The sequence below is a fragment of the Candoia aspera genome, chromosome 2 (assembly GCF_035149785.1).
Source record: "Candoia aspera isolate rCanAsp1 chromosome 2, rCanAsp1.hap2, whole genome shotgun sequence".
NCBI classification, from domain to species: Eukaryota; Metazoa; Chordata; class Lepidosauria; order Squamata; family Boidae; genus Candoia; species Candoia aspera.
Window position 1 is genome coordinate 5,206,026 of NC_086154.1, and position 26,801 is coordinate 5,232,826.

The window sequence follows — 26,801 nt, forward strand, 5'->3', positions numbered from 1 at the left end:
ACACCACTCAGCCCAAGCCCAGCACAGCCAAGATGCTCCTGAATGCAAAATTGTAAACCACCTTACGATTTATATTACAATTTATATTGTAAACCGCCCAGAGTCCCTCCGGTCGGAGGAGATGGGCGGTGACAAATTTGATAAATAAATAAATAAAATAAAATAAAATCTTTGAATATGACCCTCCAGCCACTCCTGGCCCTGAACTGGCTCTTTTTGAGGAGCCATAAGACCGAATCCTTGACCCAGGGAATGAAAATGGACATTTCCAAAATACTGCAGAACACAAACAGAGGGACAGTTTTGAGGTATCAGGTAAGTATTAGCATCCTCCCATTAAACCAAGACAGTGAGAAAGAAGATCAATGGTAACGGGGGCAACCTTGTTTTAATGGACTCACCAATACATGAGAATCAAGACAGATATCTCAAGTTTCATTGCAACAAACTAACTACTCCGAATCTAATTCTTCTATCATGGGAGATCTGTTGGTTGTAAGTTGCTGTAAGGGGCTCGTCAAGCTAGTATCTTCACCTGCAAAGGCATCAGGTAGTAGTACACTGGGGTACAACTGCAAGAAGTGTGCCCTGTGAGGATTAACAGGGGGCTGATGGAATTCTGTTCGATCAAAAGGCTGTTATTTGATACTGAAAAAGGAAATCTCCTGGGAGGGGTGCTTTATTCATTTCTTCAGTCCAGGTGCCAGCCAACTCCAGAAGACCCTGGGTGGCTCTTGCTTGGCCAGTATAATCATTCCCTCCTTGTCAGATGATGGCTTCTCCAAAACACCAGACTCTGGCCACTTTTCTTCCCCAGTGCCTTCTCTCCTCCCTCCCTTCTCAGGTCTCCTTCTGTGCTTCATAACTGACATAACTCCTTCTGAACTTACATTATCTCCTTCTGAACTACGTAACTTCCATAACATGTGGAATTCATTCCCTCTGGACAGGGTGATGGTCATTAACTTGGACAGCTTCTAAAGCAGGATTGGATACAGTCATGGAAGACAGGTCTCTCAAGACGCAATGTTATTTCTGAGTTCAGAGCAGCAGGCCTCTGAGTGCCAAGTCGTGGGGGAATAATGGTTTCTATCTTCTGCTTGTGAGCAGCCCAGAGGCAACTGGCTGGCCACCATGAGAAGCAAAATGCTGGGCTTAAATGGCCTGAACCAGTATGGCTGTTTTTATGTTCTCAAAGATGTTCTCCATCCCTTACTTGGTCACTTTCTTCATGCCTTTTCTTCTCAACCTGCACTCCCATGACTCCACTGGGACCTCAAAACAGACCAGCACCAGGCATTAAAACTGGTCTCTTCTCTCACCAGGGCACTCACCTGCATAAAGATGCAACCGGTCACCTCAGCCTTGTAGTCCCCTGGCACTTGGGGCAGATCCTGGCACTGGAGCAGCAGAGAGTTGGTGCTGTCTACGTGGAATTCCGTCAGGGTGGCACCTCCAGAACTCAAGGCCACTCTGGCGTCAACTCCATCCTTGGAATAAGTGGCTATCCTGTACTGGCAGAGGGCCTGGAGAGCCACCACCGTGTCCTGCAAGAGAAAGCAAAGCTAGGGCATCTCCCTTGGATGACACACCTCGGCTGGGAATCCTGGGAGCTGAGGCTCAGAACATCTGGATGGCATATCAGAAACACATCAGGTCCACCAAGTTCACCTCCAATTGGTGCAGGGAGCAATACTGCTCCTTCCCACATCCACTGAGAACTTGTGAGGAGAGAACGTACCTGGGTAGAAGAGAATCCTCCACTGGGATTCTGTTGCTTAATCAACCATCTGACAATCAAAGCTGCTGTCGTTAATTCTTCCTGGGATGGGGATGGTTTTTTGTTCAGGCAAGCAAGGAGCACGTAGGAAGTCATCTCTACCTCAGCAGAGGGAGCACGGGAGAAGAGGACTCGAAAAATGGACCTCTCCTCTAGCTTCTCAGGCCTCTCCCAGTGGATGGAGCCATCCTCTTCAAAGAGAGAAGGAAGAGTTAACTTTGGGTTACACAGTCCAAGCACCACCAGAGATCTTTTCATATATGAAGTTTCAATTGGCATCCATGCAAAAACATTTGGCCTTCCTGGTGTCAAGCCCCATGCAGCTGGCCAATAAGAGAGGCAACCTAGACATATTTCAGGAAGAGTTCTTTAATGATTGTCTGGAGTCAACACAGAATCTTGGAAACTGCAAGGAATTTCCCAACATCATTTATTTTGCATTAATTTAGGGGAGGTCTCTTTGAATGATTTGAAATGCTTCTCCTCAGGTTTCTCACTACTTGGGCTAAGCTGTCATTTCTGAGATAAGCTCCCAACTCCCCTGCCCTCTTTCTCTCTTGATCCTTTGTGTCTGCATTCTCTGCCATTCCTCTGCCAGCCTCCCTGCAATCTCTCAGACCTCATGTGTCAAAGGTATCACTTCCCATTTCTTTTGTGTTAGCAACATTAGCAAAAATAGGTGGGAAAAGTTCAGCAGGCATAGTTTCTGCACCAGCTCTGTCTCATGCCCACAACTGAGTGAAACTGGATCACCCATAATTTAGTACTGAATATTCTATGTTATTTTCTATGCTAGAACTGATAGGATCCACGGACGGGGCCGCTAGATTAAGAAGAAGGCCTTGTTTGCAGTGGTAAAGTGCGTTATGTTCATAAGGTCTAAAGAAAAGTAAATGACAATTTATGTAATAAAAATTGCATATTGTTTATGTAATATGCCCCCAACCCAGGGAACTTCAAACCTTTGGGGTTAGTGAACATTTTTGGACTTCTGAATCAAAACATAGATGGAGCAGAGAATTGGGGGGTATCAAGAAAGAATTCTAGCAGTGTTACTGATACCCATAGGCACCATCTGATGACCCCAGTTCTACCCCCTGAGAGATGAAGTAGAACTGGGTCCCTGGGACCTATGTTAAGAGGCAAGAACAGCATGCTGTGGTTGTATAAATGGGGTATCAGAAGAAGCCAGAGCCCACAGCAATCTAAAAGAGAGATCAAGAGGGCTGATAAAGCTCCATCACTCATCAGGCTGTAGAGATATTCTGTCTATAACTCTAGACAACGTTTGTATTAAACGTTGTTGTGCTCTATATTAATGCATATTTGTTTAGCAATATTAGAATTCTCTTCAGGATGCATTCCTGAAGGGTCATATCACTTTCCTTACAAAGTCTGCATGCCTTTATAATATCCCTTTGACTTCTAAATGGTGTTGTTATTCTGAAGATCAATGATCCCAAGCCAACAGCTCACCCCATTGATAAAGGGTAGTCAGATGCTGAGTGTTAATATGATGCTAATGTGAGCAGGCCGATTCATTCCATAATGGCCACAAGGCACATCATCTCTGGGTTAAGGGACATCTGCACACTTATTTCCTTCCAGTGGTCATAAATTAATTTTTCATGGCATCAATGTATCCTCCCATCCTTAAATAATCCTGTATGGAGAACTCTTGGGGTTCTTGGCAGCTCTTCTTGGCTGGGGACCCAATGAGCACTGTATTCTTTGCATGCCAATAAACTTCATTGTGTATCTCCAATTTCTCTGGTTCCGTAAAGGTGGGTATAAATTTTCCACAACCAAGAACACTGTGAGGATTGTGGGTTCAGATATGCCAATAGTAAGAAACCTCTCTGGAACCGGTCTCACTTAAGTATTTCTTTTATTGAAAGATACAGTTCCATCTCCATCTCCATCTAAAGACTCAAGTGAATGAGATTTCCCAGTTCCCTCCTTTTACTAGCCCCAGTTTCCCGCCTTCATTTGAAATTGCATATTTACAACTGCTACTGGTTTTACAACATGATTCCCAGCAACATTCTTCACTGGCCGTCTGTTGGTAAGGAGTTAGCCACAACACTCTAGCGTCGGCTTGCTGGGTCACCCTGTGATGTCTCCGTTGCTCACACAGCAATCAAACCTCCCCCTCCCTCCTTTACAACCCATGACAGAGGAGAAGGACCAGAAGGGGTTTTATGGCTTCTGAGGCCAAACCTCTGACAAACACATTTCTCACCTTCCTTCACAGCTACTTTTAAAAGGAAGTCCAACATTTCTCGCCTCTTCTCCTCTTTCCCTGCCAGAGCAAAGGCATATGCCATCAAAGCCCGGGTATAAATGTGGATCTCTTTCTCCTGGGCCGCCGTCTCCAGGCAGAACAAAGCACTTTGCACCAAGAAGAGCTGCAGAGGACAGGAAGCTTAATGGAAATCAACATAGCAGTTTCCAAAACCTTGATGGCTCTACAAGGGTTAGCTTGGGTGGAATGACATAATCATACCCATTGCATGATGCTGTGCCTAGACCAAAGATGGCCCTTCACTCCCTTCCCCACCCCTCAGTTGGTTTGTCATCTAAGTTGGACAGGAGGAAGGTTCCTGAAAAGGTGATTGTGGAGAAACTTCAAAGATTGTTTAGATCAGTTCAGTGGCACTATTTTAGATGTTAGAATACCAGATAGATGTGTACAAGGTTCTCAGCAAAACTCTGGGGTCAAGATTGGCTATATTATTCATTCAAGCTGTTAACTTAAACGGCCTTCACAACAATACACCAACAGCAGGTTGATGGTCCAGTCCAAGCAAGCCAGTTCTTATCTTCTTCCTCCAAGGAAGAGACAGGACCCAAAAGCTCAGACTGAGTGAAGAGCACAGAAACTTCAATAACTGTTGGGCTGCTCATCTCCATACTCTTGCTGCCTGAACCACTACCAGCTACTTGCTCATCATACATGCTGCTGTGGTTTGGGAACAAGGCTCATCCAGTTCCTCGCTAGGTGAGGTCCAAGATAAGAGCTCTGGTGTGCCAGCCAGGCATGAGGAGGAAAAGCAGGGCAAATCAGGACTGATAACATAAGGATTCAGGAGACGGTTTTCTAAACACCACCTGCAAACTCCTCCATTACCTGGGAAAAGGAGCTCCTCTTTCCCAGTTCTCATGAAAGCCATTAGAAAGAAAGTCAAAAAGTCTGCACCCTGATGTACTGAAAGACAACGTGGTCCTAAAAGTCGTTCAGCTACAAGATGTTCTTGTAACCCTTTCCCTCTTCTTTCAATAAATCTTGCTAAAGAAGACTGAAAATCCTGCCTGGAAGAATTACTTTGGTGGAGCCAGCTGCCAAGAGTCAGAGAGCTGGCCTTTAGGAGCCAAATCAGAAGAAGCAGGTTCAGACAGAGTTGATTGAAGAAGAGGAGGTGTAAAAAAGAGGCAACTGGACTTATTCAGGAACAAGTTATACAATTACCATTTGGGGTTCACCAGACTACGGCATGGCTTTGCACGTGCTGTGAATCTAGTCAGATGTGGTCTATTTAACTGGCCTAAGTTACTGTGAACTCCGTGACCAAGTGGGGACTTGAACATGGTTCTCTTCAGTCCTAGTCTACCACAATCACTATTGCACTTTGCACACTTACCGTGAGAGGCAGTGGCACTTCCAGCAAAGCAATGGTGATGTAAGCCGAAAGAGTGATCTGGTCATCAGCTCCCCACTGCAGGAAGGGAAAAAGGAGATATTAGCTCCATCTATTATACTAAGGCCCCCCCCACCATCTTCTCCTCCATCATCCCTCTACTCTTTCCAAATCTAAATTCCATCTCCCTCACAAGAAATCATGGAGACTTGGGAACTGGGCAATACAGAAATGGCTGTATCAATCAGTCTATAGATTTTCTGACATCCCTGGCTAGGTTTGATTGGGAGCTTCCATTTTTGTTACCTAAGGTGTCACAAGTAGTCCTTGCTTACCAGCTGCCTTGTTTAATGACTGTTCAAAGTTACGATAGTATATAAAAAAAAAAGCTTTGCGACCAATCCTCGCATTTACCACCATCACAGCAGCCCGTGGTCATGTGATCACCATTCAGGCACTTCCCAGCCAGCTTCTGACAAGCAGAGTTAATGGAGAATGCAGAAGTAAAATCGCAAGTCATGGTCACGTGTTTTTCTTAATTAGCGTGGTGACTTGCTTAACAACCAAATGGGAAGTGACATCATCAGTCTGTCACAGTCATGTGATTTTCCACTTTGTGACCATTGCCAGCCCCAATTGTGGTCACTAAGTGAAGACTATCTGTATTAATTCTCATTTCATCCCTCTTTCTATTCTGTACTGGTTTTAGGAGGAACTGGGGCATGGGGTGCCTTCAGAGGGCTGAAAAAGTCAAGATGGCAGCTGTGAGCACATGATTGAAGCCTTGCTTGTTTTTTTACCTGCATTGCAGATTAAAAAAGGGGTGGAGCTTCCATTGTGCAGCTTCAGCTGCCATGTTGATTTTTTGCCCCTCCTGTGGACACCTCTGAATTGGGGGCACAGCCTTTGTAGGATCACTGTTACCATACCTTAACACTATCCCAATTCTTGGCACCACATCCCATTAGGTTATGAAATTCACTGCTATTAAATATGGTGATAACCCCCACCAAGTGACACGGTCTTTATGAAAAGGAGTAGAAAAATTCATGGAGGATCAATCAATCCATAACTTCTAATCCTAATAGACCCTTTTTCCTGAATCAGAACAGAGATATGCTGGGAAGAGATGGCAGAAGAAGGCTAGACTTGGGCATTCTTGCTCATCCTTTAAAAAAAATTATTTCCTGTGTAAAAAAGAAAGTACAAGGAAAGAAAACACACACACAGAGATCATATATTACCTACAGAAGATATCATTCTGTCAATCTTTTACGTAAAATGTTGTCCTGACTGCAGAATATTCATGAGTCTCTCCATTTTGTCAACATTGTACCAGTTCAAAACAGAAAGAGAGCGCCTATCTATTCTCCCAGATTGTAAATCCAGAGTAATTCCCATTCATTCTCCATATGGCTAAACCAGCTCAATCCACGTGTGTCTTCAATCCACATTCCTTCAGCACCCATGCCTTCTTGAGCTCATCGCTTTGGGCATGATCATCCCCTTGTCTCAGATGTTCCATTCCCACTGCATTCGTTACTCCCAATATACCCAAAGACATATCACAGTGTTCTGCCACCCGCCTCTGGTACCTTGAAGGCATTGTTCAAAAAAGACCCCGTGCTCTGAAAGCATCCATTCTCCCTCTGCCTGGCAGCCAGCGACTTCTGAGCATCAGTGATGTGTTTGCCATCCACGAAGATGAAGGGTCTCGCCTGGGCCAGAGTCTTCAGCACGAAAGCTGTCAGCCTATAAGACAGCCCAGAGCTCATCTTTCTTTTTCTAGTTCCCAACCTCCTATAATCTTGGCCCATCTTGGGATCAGACCATCCATTGGAGGAGGGTGTCAAAAAAAGTCAAGATGGCAGCTACAACTGTGCAATTAAAGCCCCCTTTTTTACGTGCAGTGCGGTGGTTGTGCAGTTATAGGCACTGTCTTGACTTTTTTGATCACTCCTCAGTATGCTTCTGCTTGGTATGGTTACCATGTTTCTTTTCAATACTGCACCTGTGCAGGACCCTTGGTAGGGAGGAATGAACCATTTCCCTACTGTATAAATTGCATCCTCACCTTCTTTAGAACTTTTCTCTTTTTATTAAAAAGGTAAAAATTCCCTCAAGGTGAGCTTCACTCTTGGTGACCACATGGAAATGCCCATGTAATGTTCTTGGCAGTAATACGGAACTGTCTTCCCAGTGCCTTCTTCTGGGGTGGTGTGTCATGTTCCTCCTTTTATTGGAATAGGCAATCATTACATGGTGTTTCAACTTCCAAGTTTAGCCTAAAGCCATGGGATTTCCTAGCGGTCTCCCATCCAAGCACTAAATCGATCCAACCCTGCTTAGCTTTTTGGGAGGGATGGACAGCCAAGGCCAGCTAGGTGGTGCTCCCTGCTGCCTTTCTCTCTAAGAGGTCCACCACAGCCTCCCTGTTCACCACCATTCAGCTGCTCAGAATCCATTTGCTTCCTCAATTCCCTCTTACCCTCTTTCCCCACCAGCAAGCTGGTTCCAGTGGCTGGAAATGCATTCCTTATAGTTTCCTACTAATTCTCAGAGGTTTGGCCCAGAAGCCATAAAAAACCCCTTCTGGTCCTTCTCCTCTGTCATGGGCTGTAAAGGAGGGAGGGGAAGGATTGATTGCTGTGTGATAACCAGAGACATCACTGATGCCAGAGTGCTGTGGCTAACATCGTATCAGAAAACGGACAGTGAAGAATGCTGCTGTGAATCATGTTGCAAAGCCAATAGCAGTTGTAAATAATTCAGTTTCAAATGAAGGTGGGAAACTGGGGCAAGTAAAAGGAGGGAACTGGGGAATCTTATTCACTTGAGTCTTTAGACTGAGATGAAACTGTATCTTACAATAAAGAAATACTTTACTGAGATCTGATTGGTTCCAGAGAGATTTCCTACTATTGGGATATCAGAACCCACGATCCCCACAAAAAGACTCAGGTCTACCATGGCAACTTTACGCACCGATCGATTGACCGATGAGGAAAGTTCCACCAGAGCGGCTGCTGCACTGGAGGGCTCACCCTCTCTCCAGGACTTATGAATTGTAAGTTTGCATGTGCTGTGCTAAGTGGAACTGTAACTTTACACAAGAAATAAAAAAAAAACAAATTGGAAATACAGTGATGAATATCTAAAAATTAGACCGGAGATATTCTTGCTCTTAGCCCTTTGGTGATGTCAGCCCTTCACGGTAGACCAGACTTGGAAACCAAAGTAAAGGTAAAGGTAAAGGTTTCCCTTGACGTAAAGTCCAGTCGTGTCCGACTCTAGGGGGTGGTGCTCATCTCCGTTTCAAAGCCAAAGAGCTGACGTTTGTCCATAGACACTTCCGGGTCATGTGGCCGGCATGACGACACGGAACGCTGTTACCTTCCCGCCGAAGCGGTACCTATTGATCTACTCACATTTGCATGTTTTCGAACTGCTATGTGAGCAGGAGCTGGGACTAGCCACGGGAGCTCACCCCGCCGCGTGGATTCGAACCGTCGACCTTCCGATCGGCAAGCTCAGCAGCGCAACGGTTTAACCCGCAGCGCCATACTAAAATTACTTTTATTACAGGGTTACGGTAACAGAGTCTTGCAAGTCTGAATGTGCCTCTCCTCTCCCTGCATTTATCTACAAGAGAACTAGGGAGGGTCAAGTCTGAGACGTTTTCTCAAATTACATTTCTGCTTTGGACTCAGATTTCTTTTATACGACTTCTGTCTTGGTTGCGGCTCTTCCTCCCGTCTCCCAAGGTGATTCTCACATTCCATTACATCCTCACAGAGATTTCTACCAGCATATCTATGCTAAGAGTTGTTGCCATGATATGGCCCAGGGTACATAAAATAATTCAAGCAGTAAATAAACTTTTAATTTTTGATTAAAATTATAAAAATCAGAATCATAGAATCATGGAATCATGGAATCATAGAATGGAATTTGGAGGCCTTCATTTAATTTGTAAAAGGCTTTAATTATTATCTTGTTCGCTGAAAAAGATAAACTCTGTGAGAGTTCAGTGGTGTTGAAGTAGTGTTTGTTTAATTAGCTGGCTCCTGAATTTCCTGAATGTTGATTTAGTAAGCCATCACTGTGGAAAGTTTGAGAAATACTACATTAGGAGCAAAGAAATCTTACCAGGTGTTCCCTTCCTGTGAGTTTTCTCCAAAGGTGCTGTAGGAACCATCAGAATGTTTGTACTTCAGTTGCCTCTGATAGCCTGAACAGAAGATGACCATCAGTGATGGGTTAACGGGCATGTGCACAACTGTTTCCAAATCTAATTGAATGATTCCATTCAAATTCTGATTCATTTTGGAAAGTCAGAAATTGGATTAAACTGGGTTTGAATCCCCAAATCAAAACTGGAATATTATTTGGTGTGCTTGACACCCCTACCCCACTTCCCAGAGGTTCCCTTCATGATCCGATGGGGACACAGGCCTTTGGCAACCAGGTGTGGCTGTTTAATGTTTCTAATTTTTACATGTGCCATTTATTTGTTTGTTTGTTTACAATTACACTTATAACCCTCCTTTCCCTTTGCATAAACACTGAAGGTAGCTTACAATAATTAAACTGTAATTCTTTCTAATTCTTCTCTGCTATTGCAGGATAACTGAATTGTCCAAAAGAACAGGTCACTGAGCAATATCCCTAATGCCTCTTGTTCCCAACATCTGGAAAGGTTCCAAGTGTCTCAGCCAATCAAATCTGTCCTAATTTACAACCTCCTCAATCAATACCAATGACCAATCTGCAGATCAAGCCTTTGAAAGCTCTCAACTTCAGCAGGAAAACAGTGAGAGGGAAATTCTTGTGGGACTGTCCCGGGATGCTTCTCACCAGCCACTAAGTATCCGATGGCCTTGGATTTGATCTCCTCGGTCAGTTGTCCAGTCTTATTGAGATAATTCAGGACGTAGATATTGGGGGCAAAGAGAGCCATGTTCTGTTCTCCACAGCCATAGGGCATCTTGAGAAGCTGATGGAGGTTCTTTATCGCTCCCCCTAGAATGTCTCCTGAGATGGATAAAGAGGAGGACGGAAGATAGAGATAATCTTGCCAATTTTGATCCCCCCTCAAAAGATGCCACTGCCTGAGTATCCAGACAAACCTACCTAGCTTACTCCCAGCCTTAGTCCAATATCTTAACCATCAACCACACTTACTGTCTAACACGCTGGTATCTCAGGAACATACAGGGTTGGAACAGCTTCCAGACTGACCCAGGGACCTTATGTGGGAGTGCCCAGGGACAGAATAAAATCCCAAAATGAGTAGCATAGTTTCTCACTTACCCAGCACGCAAAAGGAGGCCCTGGCTGAACCTTCCACTACATTATCCGGTAAATTCAGGGGGAATGATTTGTTCTCAAATTTTCCTATAAGACAAACAGAACTGAGTTCATGGTGTATCTGCCACTGCTGTTCTAGCTGGCCTCCTGGTGCATGCTCTGCTTAGAAGGCTGAACTAAAGGGCTTGGCACGGTAAGGATTTTAGCAGGAATCAGATTGTTCAAGAAACCACTTCCAATATTTATACCCTTCCCTCTACCTTCCTCTCACCTAGGCTGAGTTTTCATGAATGCCTGGGAATATCTCATCCTGACAGCATGAGCTGTTTCAACTATGGAACAACTGTCTTGGGAGGTGATGATCGTTCTTTGAAGGAGATATTAAAATGAAGTAAAGACATTTCAAATGAGTTAAGGCCAGCAAGTCCATGTTTAATCTCTCTACTTAATACAGCAAGCTTGTTGCTGTATTAAGTAGAGAGAATTGCAAATGTCAGTAGTCCTTTTCAAGTTGCGCCATCAACTTTCTTTTTTCGTTCTCATGTCTAAACATGGCACCTTAGGCTAACCCGCTCATTCTTCACTAAATGTTCCACTAAATCAGGGTTTGTCAAACTGTGCTCCATGGAACTCTGGAGTTCCATATGAACTTGATGGGATTCTGGGAGAGATTAAGGACAAAAATAAAAATCATTGAAACACAGTCAATTTTCCTCTTGATCCGAAATTCTGGAAATCTTTTTCTTAAACTAACAGGTTCCATGGTTCGAAAAAGTTTGAAAACCGTTGCACCAATTCATATTACTACAATAAATAGAATCAGTGGGGACAAGATTTCGTAGTGATGGTGGCAGCAGTTGGACCAGCAAGGAACTTCGGTATGGAACGTATTTCCCATTATTTCTTGTAGAATAAGCCCCAAACAACCATCTGGTCCCTGACAGTAAAGAAATAATAATAATAATAATAATAATAATAATAATAATAATAATAATAATAATACAGCAGCAGCAGCAGCAGCAGCAAAAGGGCCCCAAAGTTGTCCATTTCAAAGCACAGCCTTTGACTTGCTCAGCACAGCCCTCGAGCCGACATAAGTTCCTCAATCAATTCAAATTGATTGCATAAAAATGCATGCCCTGTCGGGACCAATGGGATCTCTTCAGCAGCCTCCACTGCCACTTCCTCTTTCCTCAGAGTGATGTAAGCAGCATTACATCACTCTGATGCCCCTGCCCCTTTGGGGGCGTGTACTTGTAGTTGCAACGCAGCTCGAAAAGGAGTAGAACGTCTGCCACAAGGCAGCAGTGTTGTTTCCATCACTCTCCCCACCGCCTTGCCCCTTGTGCAGATGCCGCTGAATGGGCATAAAGCCCAGACTTTTCAAAATAAAGAAGTTACTGCTTTGTCGCTTGATTGCTCCTTTTCTTTCTATTGCATTCTTGATGTTCTCTGAGCATTGTTTTCATGCAGTCTCCACTCTCCCTCACACTGATGTTGTTACCTAGTCTGGTAATGAAACACCCACAGAAAGACGATCAAGCTCAGAGAACACCAAGGAGCCAACAGTCCAACCCTGAGCGACATATATTCTCCACTCTTTAAAAAATTAAATAAATCTTAATTAAAATCATTTAGATGAACTGTAGGTAAGAACCTCCTGGATAGATGGCTCCTGTGAGTACCATCCTGGGGATCCCCGTCCTCAAGTGAGTTTCCTTCTTCTACTCAATGCTATAGAAGGGCAACGTACCATGTGCACAGAGAAGAGAGTTGAAGACCACTTCTTTCTCAATCCCTTCGGGCTTCACCAGAAGAGGAAGGGAAGAAAAAAGAGAGAGATGAAGATGGGTGTTAGAATCTTTAAGAAAATCACTGTAGAAATAACATCTGTGCCAAGAAGATAAACAACCGGAGGACACACAGTTGAAACAAGTAACAAAAGAGGTGAACTATCAAGGAGAGGATTTACACAACAAGAGCCAAGAAAATAGAATTCAAAGCACTGAAGAGGTCAACACAGAATTACTTTGTTTTGTTTCCTAACAAGATTATTTCTGTTTTCAGTGGCACTGAACAGCCCCATAAAGATCCATCTGCTTCGTCCCCTAGGGGGAATAAAATTTTATCCAGGTGGCTAGGAGAGGAACGCTAGGTTTGGCCCCTTGTACCCATGAAGAAGCTTCTCGTTTGCAAGAGTGATATCAGGAGTACTTTAGAGCATGAAGAAAGGATAGTGCTATTCTTCTGGTATGTTTGCATCCCCTCATTCCTTTTTTTAAAAATGTATTTATCCCAGAAGAAGAGAATATCTGTAGCTCAGGGTTGAACTGTGGTGCTCTCTGAGCTTGGTGGCTTGCTTGCAGACATTTCATTACCCGACTAGGTAACATCTTCAGTGCTGGTGAGGGTGGGGTTTGCTCCCTGCCTTTATATAGTATAAAAGTACTGTACTGTACTATTGTAAAAGCTCCTGTATAAAAACAGGGAGCAAACCCCACCCTCACCAGCACTGATGATGCTACCTAGTCGGGTAATGTCTACAAGCAAGCAACCAAGCTCAGAGAGCACCAAGAACTCCACAAATGTATTTATATTTATTAAGAATTTTACAGAAGATAAAGGACAAATCTAAAGAAAAAGAAAGCAGGAAGCAAAGAAAAAAGTGTAAGAAAACAAAAAGAAAAGGAAGAAAGTAAAGTTATAAAATACGACTTCCAACTTTCTCTACAACAGTTAATTACCATGTTATATTCTTCCCTCCTAGGTATTACACAAATCCCTTCAACCCCTCACTAGTCCACATTTTTTTTAGTCCTCAAAGTCATAAATCATAATGTCATTTTTTTCTTCTTTGAGCAAAAAGTCCATATAAGTTTTTTTTTCCTCTCATCAAACAGGTCAGCTTTGCCATCCCAGCAAATTCTGACATTTTTACAATCCATTCCTCCACTGTGGGAATTTCATTATTTTTCCATCTTTGTGCATTCGGTAATCTTGCCGCAGTTACCATATATCAAATCAGTCTGCCATGCACTATGTTCTTCTTGCACTGCCCTCAATCTGAAGCAGAATTCCTTGTCTCTTAATTCCAAAAGAGCCACGTTATCAAGGGCCTTTCCCATCTCTTTGTTAGTTATTTCTGCTTTATTTTCCAAAATCTTTTTTTTCTTTCTTTCTTTCTTTCTTTCTTTCTTCCTTTCTTTCTTTCTTTCTTTCTTCCTTTCTTAAATTTGTCCCCACCCATCTCCCATCAGGGGACTCTGGGCGGCTTGCAGTAAAATGATCAATTAAAACAGCAAACATACAAAATAAATACAATATATAACTATATCGTTACTCCAATAAATAAATATCAAAATAAGAGTAAAAATAAGAATATGAATAAAATCCAAGTGGCAAAAGAATCCGATACAGTTCATAAGTGGGAGGAGCAGTCTAAAATACCAGCCATCCCCATGTGGAGCTACTCCCCTCTCCGCCCCAAGCGAGGCGGCAGAGCCAGGTCTTCAGGCTCCTCCAGAAGGCCAGGAGCGACGGGGCCAACCTCCCCTCCAGGGGCAGCCTGTTCCATAGGCCGGGTGCCACTGCAGAGAAGGCCCGCCTCCTGGACCCCGCTGGATGGAATTCTCTCGCAGACGGGGTCCGCAGCATGCCCTCTCTGCATGACCGGGTGGGAGGGGTTGACCTCACGGGGAAGAGGCAGTCCCTCAGGTAACCTTAACTTTAACCTTTAACCTTTAACTTCTCCAATTATTTTTTCTAGAGTCCTCTAGTTTTTATCCATCTGTTTTTCCGTGACTGTAAATCTCTCCTCCATTCTCTCTCCTAAGTTAGTCAGCTCCCTTTTAACTGATGCAATAACACTCTTTTTTCCTAATTCCTCAAACATGTTATGCAAAGTCTCTTGTCTAATCCCTTTTTCTGTCATCTGCTGGCCTTCTGTAAACAATCCCCTCTTGTAGTCATTTCTGTAGCTTTCGCTGCCTTTCTTGTAGCAGCCATTTTTTTTTCCATTGTAAAATTTGTAATCCAAAGGAGAAGATAGTGAAAAAGAAGAAAAAGGGGAAAGAGTCACTGACAAGATCCCTTTAGATCTTCCCAGCCTTCTCCCAAGGAGCAGCCCCCTGGAGCTCAGATGGGAGATTTCACAGCTTCCTTCTTGTCCAGGGAAGCTCCACTTATCTGGGGAAGCTGCTAGTAATTGCCTCAGTATCGTCTGTGCCATTTATCAGAGATGTGTTAATCTGCCATTGCTCTACCTGGAAGTCTGCATCCCCTTATTTCTAACCCAGGTTTAAAGCATCCCACATACCTCAACTAATAGTGATCTGATCACGACGTCCTTGCTTCCTATGGTGGGCACCTCCACTATTTCATTCCCACAGAGCTGATCTGAGCTCAAGGCCTCTGCACTTGCTGTGAGGTTCATCTCTCCTAGGACAAAAATGGTCACCTTGTTACCATATGCTATCCTTATATTTAGAGCACTGATTTCTGAGACCTGACCTGATTTTCCTCTCCACAAATTGCTTTGGAGATTAGATAAGAGTGTGATGGGTTCCAACTGAGTAGTTTGACGGTATGCCTCTTTTTAGAGCTTATTCATTCCCTTGTAGGGTTCTCCTGGATTCTTGGATCTAGAATGGGGGACGACCTATAGCCGCAGGGTTAAATGCAGGCCCCAGCTCCCTTTTTGCAGCCCTTGGAATGCCATTTCTGACAGAAGCTTCTAGAAACTATAGAAACCCCTGTAACAGGCAGATCAATTAAAAAACAAAGAATTTCTCCCAACTGGTACTACATGCCCAGTACAACTCCACCGTTTTGCTGTCCTCACCCCCCACCAATCAAGAAGATACACTAGACTAATTCAAAGGCACAAGGGGAGTAGGATAATGGAAACTCTCTGCTGGACAAGGATACTTGTGGTATTTTTTTTCATCCCTGCCGAACAGTTAGGAGGTCTATCCTAGAGGGAAATGATCATTAAAAATCTGCTCCTTGATTTACTTTATACATGAAGGGAAAATATTCAAATAATCATACAGGAGCTTTCTTGTTGGTTCACATCAGCCTTTTCTATCTTTAATCCAAGAGATTAAAAAATCATCTTCTAAGTAAGTGAAAATGGCTCTTCTTCCTCTGGGGTCTCCCTGACCCCAAAGAGTTATTTAGGGTTATCATTTACCTATAAATTTAGGGGTTACCATCCATGACACTGTTTTCCTTCCATTTGCACAGATACAGTAGGAATTCTCCTCCTTCTCCACAGGGGATGCCCCAAAGTCAGCAGAAGGAGCCAGAGATATTGTGACCTGTCCATGGAGAAAAATATGTCAATGGGAAAGCTCTACAGTGCCGCTCCAGTGCAGATAAAACTTCATAATCATGATTCCCTGCAAGGCAAGGTTAGCCCCATCCCTGTTAGCCTTTCAGAAGACCCTGAAAATGTGGTTTTTCCAGCAACCTTGGGGATCCCATGGGGAGCCTACATGATGGTTATACTTTGTTTAGATGGATGTTCTTCTCCCACAATCTTGCTTTCATTTATTTTTTAAGTTTTTAACAGCTGTGAGGTTGTTTTAATTGTTGGTTGTACGCCACCCAGAGTCACATTCAGTCAGATGGGAGGCCATATAAATTTGCTAAATAAATAAATAAATGTTCATAAAAGGGAGGAAGAGGAAGATAAGGTAGTGTGATGGTGGTGGTGGTGGAGGCTGGGTGTCTCGAAGATGATAAGTGAAGGCTACTGTGTGGGTAGAACTTCAGATAAAGTAAGGCTTGCTTTGGTGAGCGTTGATTTTTTTATGAGAAAAGGATAACGCATGTTCCAAACTCTTTTATTCTCCTGGAAACTAGGCAATACCCTTTGAAAACAAAACCTTGGCTAAGTACTATTATATTTTGGTGTCAAAAATACATTTTCAAAAACAAGGAATAACTTTTGGAATAAATTACAAATACACCTTTCAGCTCCCTTTTACCTCAGCAGTTTACTTTTAAGTAAATACAGAACAGTCTTTTCAAAAGTCAGATTCAGTGTATTGCCATCAAATATGCTACATGGTAGATTTCAAAAGATTCCTATCTCTCAAAGATGTAATGCTATTGACCTTGAAACTGTGGATCATATTTTATAGCACTGTCAATTTTAGAAGAGTTTTTGGCAGGATATTATCTGGCCTGTTTTTAAAATGAAGGCCAGGAAGAGATATTTCTGAATACATTAAAATTTTACTCACAGGTAAAACTCCTAAAATTACAGTGGCAACAGCCAACTTTTTAACTATGGGTATAAAAATAAAGCCTTTAGAAACACATCAATAGGTCTGATTTTTAAATGTTTAACACAGTATTTATCATTTTATTTTGTTAAACTGTTTTATCTAATGCCAAATTTTAGATTATATCTGTACTTCGCTATTTGGGTCTTTTGGCTATAAATAAAACTATATAAAAGGATAAGGCTGCAGTTCTCCAGCTGGATCTTCTGAGGGCAGTGACGTTTGAAACATCAGGATCTGCTGAGCCATTCTGAACAATGATAGCACTGGCCTGGGAAAGCACATCATTCAACCTGAACACTTTGGCCCAAATTTCCCTGAATTCGTGTTGCTTTACTTGGACAAAAACTAGATCGTTCAAGGAAAGTGGCAGCAGGGAGAGGGCTGAGAAGGGGACAGGACTGAGGTGGAAATTAGGGTCAAGGAAACAACAAAGAACTAAAGCCCTTTCATCAGGCAATTGTCTATTGTAAGTAAGCTATCTGTTGCAAGTGTGGAATGTGGGGAAGAGCCAGACGGGCAGATAAGCGACAGGAATGTACGTGTATTCTGTAGCAGCTAAATGAGCAAAGATAAGGGACGGGCAGGAAGCTCACCAGCTCCTCCAGGCTTTTCTCACCCGGCTTACTTTTAAAGTTGTATCATATATCTCTAAGTTGACACTTAGTCTAGGCTGTATATTCATTAAGGAGGGGGTATAAAAGAAGTAGGACCCCGAACCTTCAGAATTTTGAAGGTTCGGGGTCCCACTGAGGGGTTCAGAATTTGAAGCTTGAGCTTGTCTGAACCTGTGCGCATATTAAACTCTTTTCCTGGATGAAGACCCGAGCGTCCTAGTCTTCATTTCTACAACAGGACAAAGAGGCACAATATTGTTTCCCACCCCCACCCCCCCAAATATGAGGAGTTTATTTATTTATGTAAATGTATTGGCCGCCCAACTTCCATGCAGTCTGGATGCATGATGGAACATGCGAATAATTGAGTAAGGAGAAAAGAAACTTAACTCTGGGCATTGGAGAAGATGAAAAGCAAGTCTGGGCCTTGGAAAAAATGGGATCTGAGAAAGGCTGACACCAAGCCTACTGGGGATAGGAGAACTTCAGATCCTGGCGAGTGCTGTAAGGATAGTGGCTGAATTAAAAGCCAGTCATACATCCATATTGTAGGCATGGATGTATGAGGAAGGAAGCAGCCAAGCTGGTCCAAGTACTTTGTTGCAAAAAATGAAGAATCCACCGCTGGGCCCCAACTCTTGAAATCATAGTACGCATAGAACACAGGTATTCTAGCACTTGAGGTAGGAATCCCACAAGCTTCTCTTTGCTATCCTTGGTAAAAGGAGAAATTAAAGAACTAAACAAAGGGATCAACCTCCTTCTGGCTAACAGTAGAGCCACAATCTTCTGTGCACAGCCCTTACTCTCTCCTTAAGTCCTGGTTCACTTCCCCTTGCCCTCTCATTACTTTCATGGCTATTTTATTCAACAGACAAGCATCCATTAGCGCAGTGTTTTTCAGACTTGGCAACTTTAAGTTGAGTAGACTTCAGCTGCTGGCTGGGGAATTCTGGGAGTTGAAGTCCAACCATCTTAAAGTTGCCAAGGTTGAAAAACACTGCGCTAGAGGAAAAAAGAAGTGTAAGCCAGTTCTGAGGAGGTGAGAGAAATGCAGAGACAATGTCTTAAAGAAATGTAAAAGCTTAAGATGTGTAGGATCCAGTGGGTAGTGGGTGTTTTGTTGCAAATTGGAAGGGGCAAGTTATATCTCAGGCAGTTCTGAGAGCTCAGATGCAAACCATGGACAGCTGAGAAATGGAGAAGCAGAAGGAGAGACTTGTACAGAGAAAGAGGACCAGGCAATTTCAAGAATCCAAAAGGAAGCTACTGCAGCAGCTATTAGGTGCTCCTTACCCGGATGCAGTGCGTCAGGTAGGAGAAGACGGTGGCTTTGAGTGGGAAGGCTTCCCCTTGCACCACGGAGTATGGCAAGGTGAGTTCAACGAAGAACGGCTGGAAGGCCTTCAGAGAAGTGGGCTGGGCCAGGCCAAAGCCTGTGTCTGCCGACAGACAGAAAGCTCCAGCTTTCCATTCGGTGATGGTGTCTGGGACAGTCACAGGAACAGCCACCTCTTTGGGTTCTTTGGATACATCGCTGGACTGATGGAGCTGGGAATGCCCATTTTCTTCAGAACTGCTGAAGGACACAAGAGAACAGAAAGTGAGAAGGGATTCTAGAAACCCGTGTGGGGAGCAAGCTACTACTGTGCTTCTCTTAGGATCCCACTTCAAGATCAAAGAAAGAGTGGAGTACAGCTTTCAATAGATGTCAGCTTAAGCAGGGATCCCAAGGACATAGCGACTACCCTTGATGGACACTAGGAGCATCTACCTACTGGTGCTAAACTGAATACACAGACCCATGGATACAACGTCTCCTTATTAGAGGCTTTGAAGGGTAAAGGAAACTTCTGGAGATTCCAGGTGTTAACTACTGTGACAGCAAGGGAAATGCCAAGGTTATACCAGTTAACAATCTAACTAGCTGATACTGTAGACTAGTGATGCCTTGACTTAGCTCTGATCTTCAGTCCTCCTGCCTTATGAATTTGGACTGCTAGATTCTCAGAACACCGCCACTCCAACTCCAATTGTCTGGATATCTGCCTGGTTGTTTGACCTTGACTCTGAAAATAGATTTCTTCTTATGCCCTTTAGACCTTAAATTGCTTTAGGTCTTAGGCAGTGGTTTTCAAACTGTTTCAGGTCACAGAACTTGTTAGTAAGTGTATATATAAAAAAATTAATTCCCTTCTCACCCCTAAGGGTGGTATGTGTCTTCCCCAATCTCGGGTCCTCCACCAGAGGCCTGGGAGTTTGAGGGTTCTGCGCAGGATCTTAGCTGTTCCTAGCACTGCACTCTTCTGGACAGAGAGCTCTGATGTTGTTCCTGGGATCTGTTGGAGCCAATCTCCCAGCTTGGGGGTCACAGCCCCAAGTGCCCCTACCACCACTGGAACCACTTTGGCCTTCACTTTCCACATCCTCTCTAGTTTTTCCTTCAGGCCTTGGTACTTCTCCAGCTTCTCATACTCCTTCCTGATGTTGCTGTCACTTGGCACCACTACATCTATCACCACCACTGTCTTCTGGTCCTTGTCTATTACCACGATGTCTGGTTGATTGGCCAGTACCCGCCTGTCTGTCTGGATCTGGAGGTTCCACAGGATCTTAGCCCTGTAATTCTCCACAACCTTCTGTGGAATCTCCCATCTGGACTTGGGAGGGTCTAGCCCATACATTGTGCAGATGTTCCTGTACACAATGCCAGCTACTTGGTTGTGCCATTCATACACACACACACACAAACATATATACATACTGGGAGAGTGGCTCCAACAGATCCCAGGAACAACATCAGAGCTCTCTATCCAGAAGAGTGCAACGCTAGGAACACCTAAGATACTGCACAGAACCCTCAAACTCCCAGACCCAGGTGAGAAGGGATATATATATATATATATATATATATATATATATACACATTCATTCATTCATTCATTCATTCATTCACAGGAGACTGGAATGCTAAGGTGGGCAGTCAAATGACACCTGGAATTACAGGAAAACAAAACGAAGCAGGACATAGGCTGATAGAATTTTGCCAAGACAACTCACTCTGCATAACAAACACTCTATTCCAACAACCTAAGAGACAGCTTTATACATGGACTTCACCAGATGGACAACACCGAAATCAGATTGACTACTCCTTTGCAGCCAAAGGTGACGGACATTTATACAGTTGGTAAAAACAAGACCTGGAGCTGACTGTAGTTCAGGTCACGAACTACTTCTTGCACAATTTAGGATCAGACTCAAGAGATTAGGGAAGACCCACAGATCAGCTAGATATGAGCTCACTAATATTCCTAAGGAATATGCAGTGGAGGTGAAGAATCGATTTAAGGGACTAGACTTAGTAGATAGGGTCCCGGAAGAACTCTGGACAGAAGTTCGCAGCATTGTTCAGGAGGCGGCAACAAAATACATCCCAAAGAAAGAGAAAACCGAGAAGGCAAAATGGCTGTCTGCTGAGACACTAGAAGTAGCCCAAGAAAGAAGGAAAGCAAAAGGCAACAGTGATAGGGGGAGATATGCCCAATTAAATGCAAAATTCCAGTGGTTAGCCAGAAGAGATGAGGAATTATTTTTAAACAAGCAATGCACGGAAGTGGAAGAAGACAATAGAATAGGAAGGACAAGAGACCTCTTCCAGAAAATTAGAAACATCGGAGGTAAATTCCAGGCAAAAATGGGTATGATCAAAAACAAAGATGGCAAGGACCTAAGAGAAGAAGAAGAGATCAAGAAAAGGTGGCAAGAATATACAGAAGACCTGTATAGGAAGGATAACAATATCGGGGATAGCTTTGACGGTGTGGTCAGTGAGCTAGAGCCAGACATCCTGAAGAGTGAGGTTGAGTGGGCCTTAAGAAGCATTGCTAACAACAAGGCAGCAGGAGACGACAGCATCCCAGCTGAACTGTTCAGAATCTTGCGAGATGATGCTGTCAAGGTAATGCATGCTATATGCCAGCAAATTTGGAAAACACAAGAAGGGCCATCAGCTTGGAAAAATCAACTTATATCCCCATACCAAAAAAGGGGAACACTAAAGAATGCTCAAACTATCAAACAGTGGCACTCATTTCACATGCCAGTAAGGTAATGCTCAAGATCCTGCAAGGTAGACTTCAGCAGTTCATGGAGCGAGAATTGCCAGATGTACAAGCTGGGTTTAGAAAAGGCAGAGGAACTAGGGACCAAATTGCCAATATCCGCTGGATAATGGAAAAAGCCAGGGAGTTTCAGAAAAACATCTCTTTCTGTTTTATTGACTATTCTAAAGCCTTTGACTGTGTGGACCATCACAAATTGTGGCAAGTTCTTAGTGGTATGGGGATACCAAGTCATCTTGTCTGCCTCCTGAGGAATCTGTATAACGACCAAGTAGCAACAGTAAGAACAGACCACGGAACAACGGGCTGGTTTAAGATTGGGAAAGGAGTACGGCAGGGCTGTATCCTCTCACCCTACCTATTCAACAGATATGCAGATGATACCACTTCGATGGCTGAAAGCGAAGAGGAACTGAGGAGCCTTATGATGAAGGTGAAAGAAGAAAGTGCAAAAGCTGGCTTGCAGCTAAACCTCAAAAAAACCAAGATTATGGCAACCAGCTAGATTGATAACTGGCAAATAGAGGGAGAAAATGTAGAAGCAGTGACAGACTTTGTATTCCTAGGTGCGAAGATTACTGCAGATGCTGACTGCAGTCAGGAAATCAGAAGACGCTTAATCCTTGGGAGAAGAGCAATGACAAATCTCGATAAAATAGTTAACAGACTAAAAACAGAGACAGAATCTCAACAATGAACTCTATCAAAAAGACAGAGGATAATAGTTAAAATTGACTACATTTTGGGGGGGAAAAAACAGAATAAAAGGTTGCTCAGTCCTAGAGCAGTTGTGCAAAACACCTTGATGAAGCATATGTCTGCACAGAAATATAGATTTAGAATGCTGTGACATGAACTGTCTTGAGAGTTTTAAATAATTTTTTAAAAATCAGTATTAAAATCAAGGAGAATTGCAGACAGACTCCTCCCATGCAAATTTTAAACAGCTGTCTTCTCCTGGTGCCTTCCAGAAATATTGGATTACAACTGCCATGGTGCTCAGCCAACCCAGCCCAAACTTGCCATTTGGGCTGGGGATGATGGGAGGAGCTGTAGTCCAAGTTACCCGGAAGGCCCCCTAGGTGGGAGAAGTTGGTCTCCAAGGGATCTCTTAGTCTATGCCATCAACTTACTTTATGATAATCAAGCTCCAGATCCATGTTTCAGGAAAGAAGCGCCGGGGTGCCTTTTTGTGGACAACCACAGCCTGGGGAATGGGAGAAACCCCAATGGCACCAAGACCAAGACCAACCCCAGGGACAGCCACAGGATTAATTCCCCGGGAAGCAAATGGCAGATTTGCACCAGACTGGAACGCTCTGGTTGGTAGGGAAATTCCACCAACTCCAGATGGTGCAGAAATTCTGGCGGCTACCCCTGGAGCCATCCCTGGAACCATCCCTGGAACCATCCCTGGAACAGAGAGAGAAAGCAATTTGATGATTTGTACTTCAAAAGATACCAGTCCCCTCCAGGCTCCAGTTTTGGCAACCATCTATGTAAGTTCACAGTGGACTACTGGAGGCCTCTAGGTTGCACGATGGGGGAAAGATGTCTTGACTTCACAACTGGAGACCCCAACCTTTCCACGTTGTGCAAATCACTACTTTTGAGGCTGAGAATCCAAACTTTGCCTGTTAGATCCTCCACAAACTCCACCCCCTTCGTGATTGCTATCAACCCCTTGATTCCTCCCCTCACCCTCACCTAGCTGCATAATGATCACTGATGCAGGAGTATCCTCTTGGGGGAAGGATCAAAAAATGTCAAGATGGTGACTGATTGTGCAATCAAAGCCATGCCCCTTTATGTTGACACACACAGAAAAGAGGCCGTGCTTCACACATATATTTCTGGCTGCCATCTTGACTTTTTTCTAACCTTTTCCCCAATACCTTTTTACTGATGGTAGTTTCTTAACCCTAACCCTGAGAATTAGTTTCTGCTTAGCTGCAGGACTTTTTAATCTATCGATGCTCCAATGGGAGGAGAGTCTATTGATTTATATTTTTTAATGATTTTGATTTCTGCCACTGCCTACTGGTACATGATTCTGTACAAGTCAGGATCTGGGTTCTCAACCACCCAGGAAACCCTCAATTGCTTAAGAGAGTCTAGAACAAGGAGCCTTGGGCATCGAGGGAGAGCAAGTGACATTGCCCACATGGTGACATCATCTGTACACAATGACATGGTACAGATCATATCACAGATTCTAGGGCAAAAGGAGCACTCCCTCTCAGCCCCTGGATTGGGATCAAATCCCAGCTATAGGGGCTCCATCTCTGCGGATGATTTGGACTAGGGATACGAAAGAATTCCAGCACTCAACCCTGGAAGCAGCTGGGTTGCAAGAGACCCTTTTCTCATCTCTTTCCCACCCATTCCAGTTCTTACCGGGATAGAGGTTGGGTCCTCTGGAGCAGGTGACATGCTTGTGTAGCTTGGTGTTTGTAAAAATTTTCAAGCCAAAGTCCTGCCAGATGAACCAAAGAGCCACTGAGGAACCATTCTTTCTGCTCAGGAGAACTAACTATCAATGTTTATTCTCAATGCACTCTAATGTGCTCAACCATGAGGAGTATATTATTGTCCAACTCTCTCCAGTCTTTTTTTTTTTCATAATGCTACATCCTCTGCATGAATTGCTGCCCACTTGGGTGGTACTTAACAAGACAAGCAAGCAACAGGTGGAAACTGGCATCTGCAATGGCCTTCTCTATCCAAATAAGGAAAGCCAATCCTTTGACAGATGATTAGCAGAGAAGTGGTGGGAGAGAAGGCTTAGCTGGTGGCAGCACCTGGCTGATCCCATATCAACTTGGAAGTTAAATGGGGTCAGGTTAATTCTTGGATGGGAGAAATCCCAGGGCAGAAGGTTAGATAGTGGCATCAAAAAACTCCAAGAGAAGGCAATGACAAACTATTAAGAAAATAAGGAAGGTCTATTTCCATGGATCTGACCAGGAAGACATCAGGAGCCTAGTTTGGCCCAAAATCTACCTTTTCCATCTGGGTGAGAGACTCTTCCTTTCTATCCATGGACATGCCTCCCCATGTATGCATTTCTCCTTGCCTAATGAGAGCATCTCCCCTGTGAGGAACCACAGCTTTGATGCTTACCCTGAATATTTTGTAAGAATCACCATCCTGAGAAAAGAAAGGCTCTGGGTAGTAGCCAAAGATGCCGGGCCTGAATGTTCCTTCTTCTGTGCAGGGATGAAAATTTGCTTCATCCAAAATGAGGTCATCAGAGAAGAAGAGGTCCTTCTTGAGCAGGAAATTGTAAATCTGAAACCAGAGAGGCTGCAGTTGAGGAGGGATGTTCAGTCCAGAGGAACTTCCTGACTGCCAAGCTATCAGCCTGTGAGACAGGCTGCCATATGAAGTGATGAGCTCTCTTTCACTGGAGCATTCAAACAGAGGCCACGTGGTCATCTGGCAGAGATGCTCCAGGGGATTCTGCATTGAGCTACCTCTGAGGCAGATTGGGTTGAGAAAGGAGGAGTGATCCAGGGAAGCTTCTGTGTTTGATGGAGGACCAGGATCTGGGTTTCCTACTCCAAGCCCCTCCCCTTCCCCACTACTCCAAACTGGCTCTGGGACTGAGAGGTGGGGGGGACTGGGACTGGCCCAAAGTTCCCCAGGAGTTCCACTCCTAATCCACCACCTTCACCACTACAACACACTGCCTCATATCATGGCAAAATCTCTAGAGTGTGATATTCAGGTGCTGTAGTTGGGCTACCCTTGGCATACATGATTTTTCCTACTTTTTTTCCCCTCTAAAATTGATTTATGGACAGTGTTCTTTGCTCCTCCCTGGTTGCTGCCTACAGTCCTCCTCTAGGCCCTTAAATCTGGTTGCAACTGCTAACATCTGGTGTAAATTATAAATAAATGGTTCCAAGTGATCACATTTGAAATATGTCTCTACGGACATGTAAATCTTGGGGTAAAACCAGCAGCCACAAGGGCATATCTGGACCCCAATTCAAACAAAGCTGGGACTCACCATCTCAGGGGAGAGCTCAGCTTCAGGTTTCAAGAGAAAGATGCTCTGGTCAATGGCATGGATGGCGCAGAGAGAACCGGAGGAGGCTGCAAGACGGAGTTGGGTTTTCTGGCCAGGGAGGCCTTCTTGATCTGAGAACCACAGTCTCACCTGTAAACATAAACCAGGTCTTTGAAAAAGTCACTTCCTGTGCTGAATGGAATGAATGGAAGGAGGAATGAATGGAATGAGGTCATCCTTCTTGAAGGCATGTTGTAACCTTGAGTTGTCCTCTGTGACTAATCTCAAGCCACAATTTGACTGGATCAACCAAACTATTGGCTAAGCATGAAAACACTTGATTTTAGCTGATGCTTTGAATTTTCTTTCCATTGCAACTTACAGTGGTTATGACCCACTGAGATATTGGCATTCAAGGGGACAGGTCTGTCCAGGGCATAATTGATTGGCACACAAGCTTGGGCAAGCGGATAACAGAAGTGTAACTCAAGAGCTATTTCTCAAAGGATCAGGAGCAAGGAAAGCTTTGCAGGCATTAGCTCCAACAAAGTTGAGTACAACTAGCTTAGAAAAAATCTGTTCTAGAACATTCAGATTCTCCCTTTCTTTAAGGGCACAGCACAAAACATACAACTTTACCTTGTTGGAGAAGCACTTTTCTACGGGGAAGTCTCTCGAGTCAGCAACGAGCTCTTCACTGGGCAAAATGGTGTAGAGGAGCAAGCGAGTCAGGGGAGTGGTATCGGCATCCACCGAGAGATTCAAAAGGAAGGCCCCTTTGGCTTCTGAGGCGTGACATTCCCAGGTGGAGGGAGAAAGAGACAGAGAGACAGACTGAAAAGGGGGAGAGTTAGAAGGAATTAGCTCCAGTTGTAATACATCGGGCTCCACCAGGGTGACCGCAACAGGCCGAGAAAAGTGAGACAGAAGTGGATCATTGAAGAATCAGGAGCTGAAGGCCTTCAGCTGCCTTCCTCCTCCTCCTCCTCCTCCTCCTCCTCCTCCTCCTCCTCCTCCTCCTCCTCCT

The 26,801-nt window shown here is 44.0% G+C and overlaps 1 protein-coding gene across 1 annotated transcript in view; it reads right to left on the reverse strand.

Annotated features, from left to right (window-relative positions):
• LOC134491904 (alpha-2-macroglobulin-like) overlaps positions 1 to 26,801 on the reverse strand; it is a 55,177-nt gene that overhangs the window by 8,864 nt on the left and 19,512 nt on the right. Inside the window, exons 14-30 of the mRNA XM_063295962.1 lie at positions 26,414 to 26,559; positions 25,775 to 25,924; positions 24,883 to 25,050; positions 24,157 to 24,235; positions 22,893 to 23,172; positions 18,932 to 19,214; positions 15,920 to 16,046; positions 15,044 to 15,165; positions 12,482 to 12,533; positions 10,732 to 10,815; positions 10,276 to 10,452; positions 9,568 to 9,649; positions 7,014 to 7,170; positions 5,422 to 5,496; positions 4,023 to 4,188; positions 1,742 to 1,971; positions 1,335 to 1,547 (exon numbers count right to left, since the gene is read on the reverse strand). Of these exons, the coding sequence (XP_063152032.1) occupies positions 1,335 to 1,547; positions 1,742 to 1,971; positions 4,023 to 4,188; positions 5,422 to 5,496; positions 7,014 to 7,170; positions 9,568 to 9,649; positions 10,276 to 10,452; positions 10,732 to 10,815; positions 12,482 to 12,533; positions 15,044 to 15,165; positions 15,920 to 16,046; positions 18,932 to 19,214; positions 22,893 to 23,172; positions 24,157 to 24,235; positions 24,883 to 25,050; positions 25,775 to 25,924; positions 26,414 to 26,559 (2,591 nt within the window). The remainder of the gene's footprint in view (positions 1 to 1,334; positions 1,548 to 1,741; positions 1,972 to 4,022; positions 4,189 to 5,421; positions 5,497 to 7,013; positions 7,171 to 9,567; positions 9,650 to 10,275; positions 10,453 to 10,731; positions 10,816 to 12,481; positions 12,534 to 15,043; positions 15,166 to 15,919; positions 16,047 to 18,931; positions 19,215 to 22,892; positions 23,173 to 24,156; positions 24,236 to 24,882; positions 25,051 to 25,774; positions 25,925 to 26,413; positions 26,560 to 26,801) is intronic.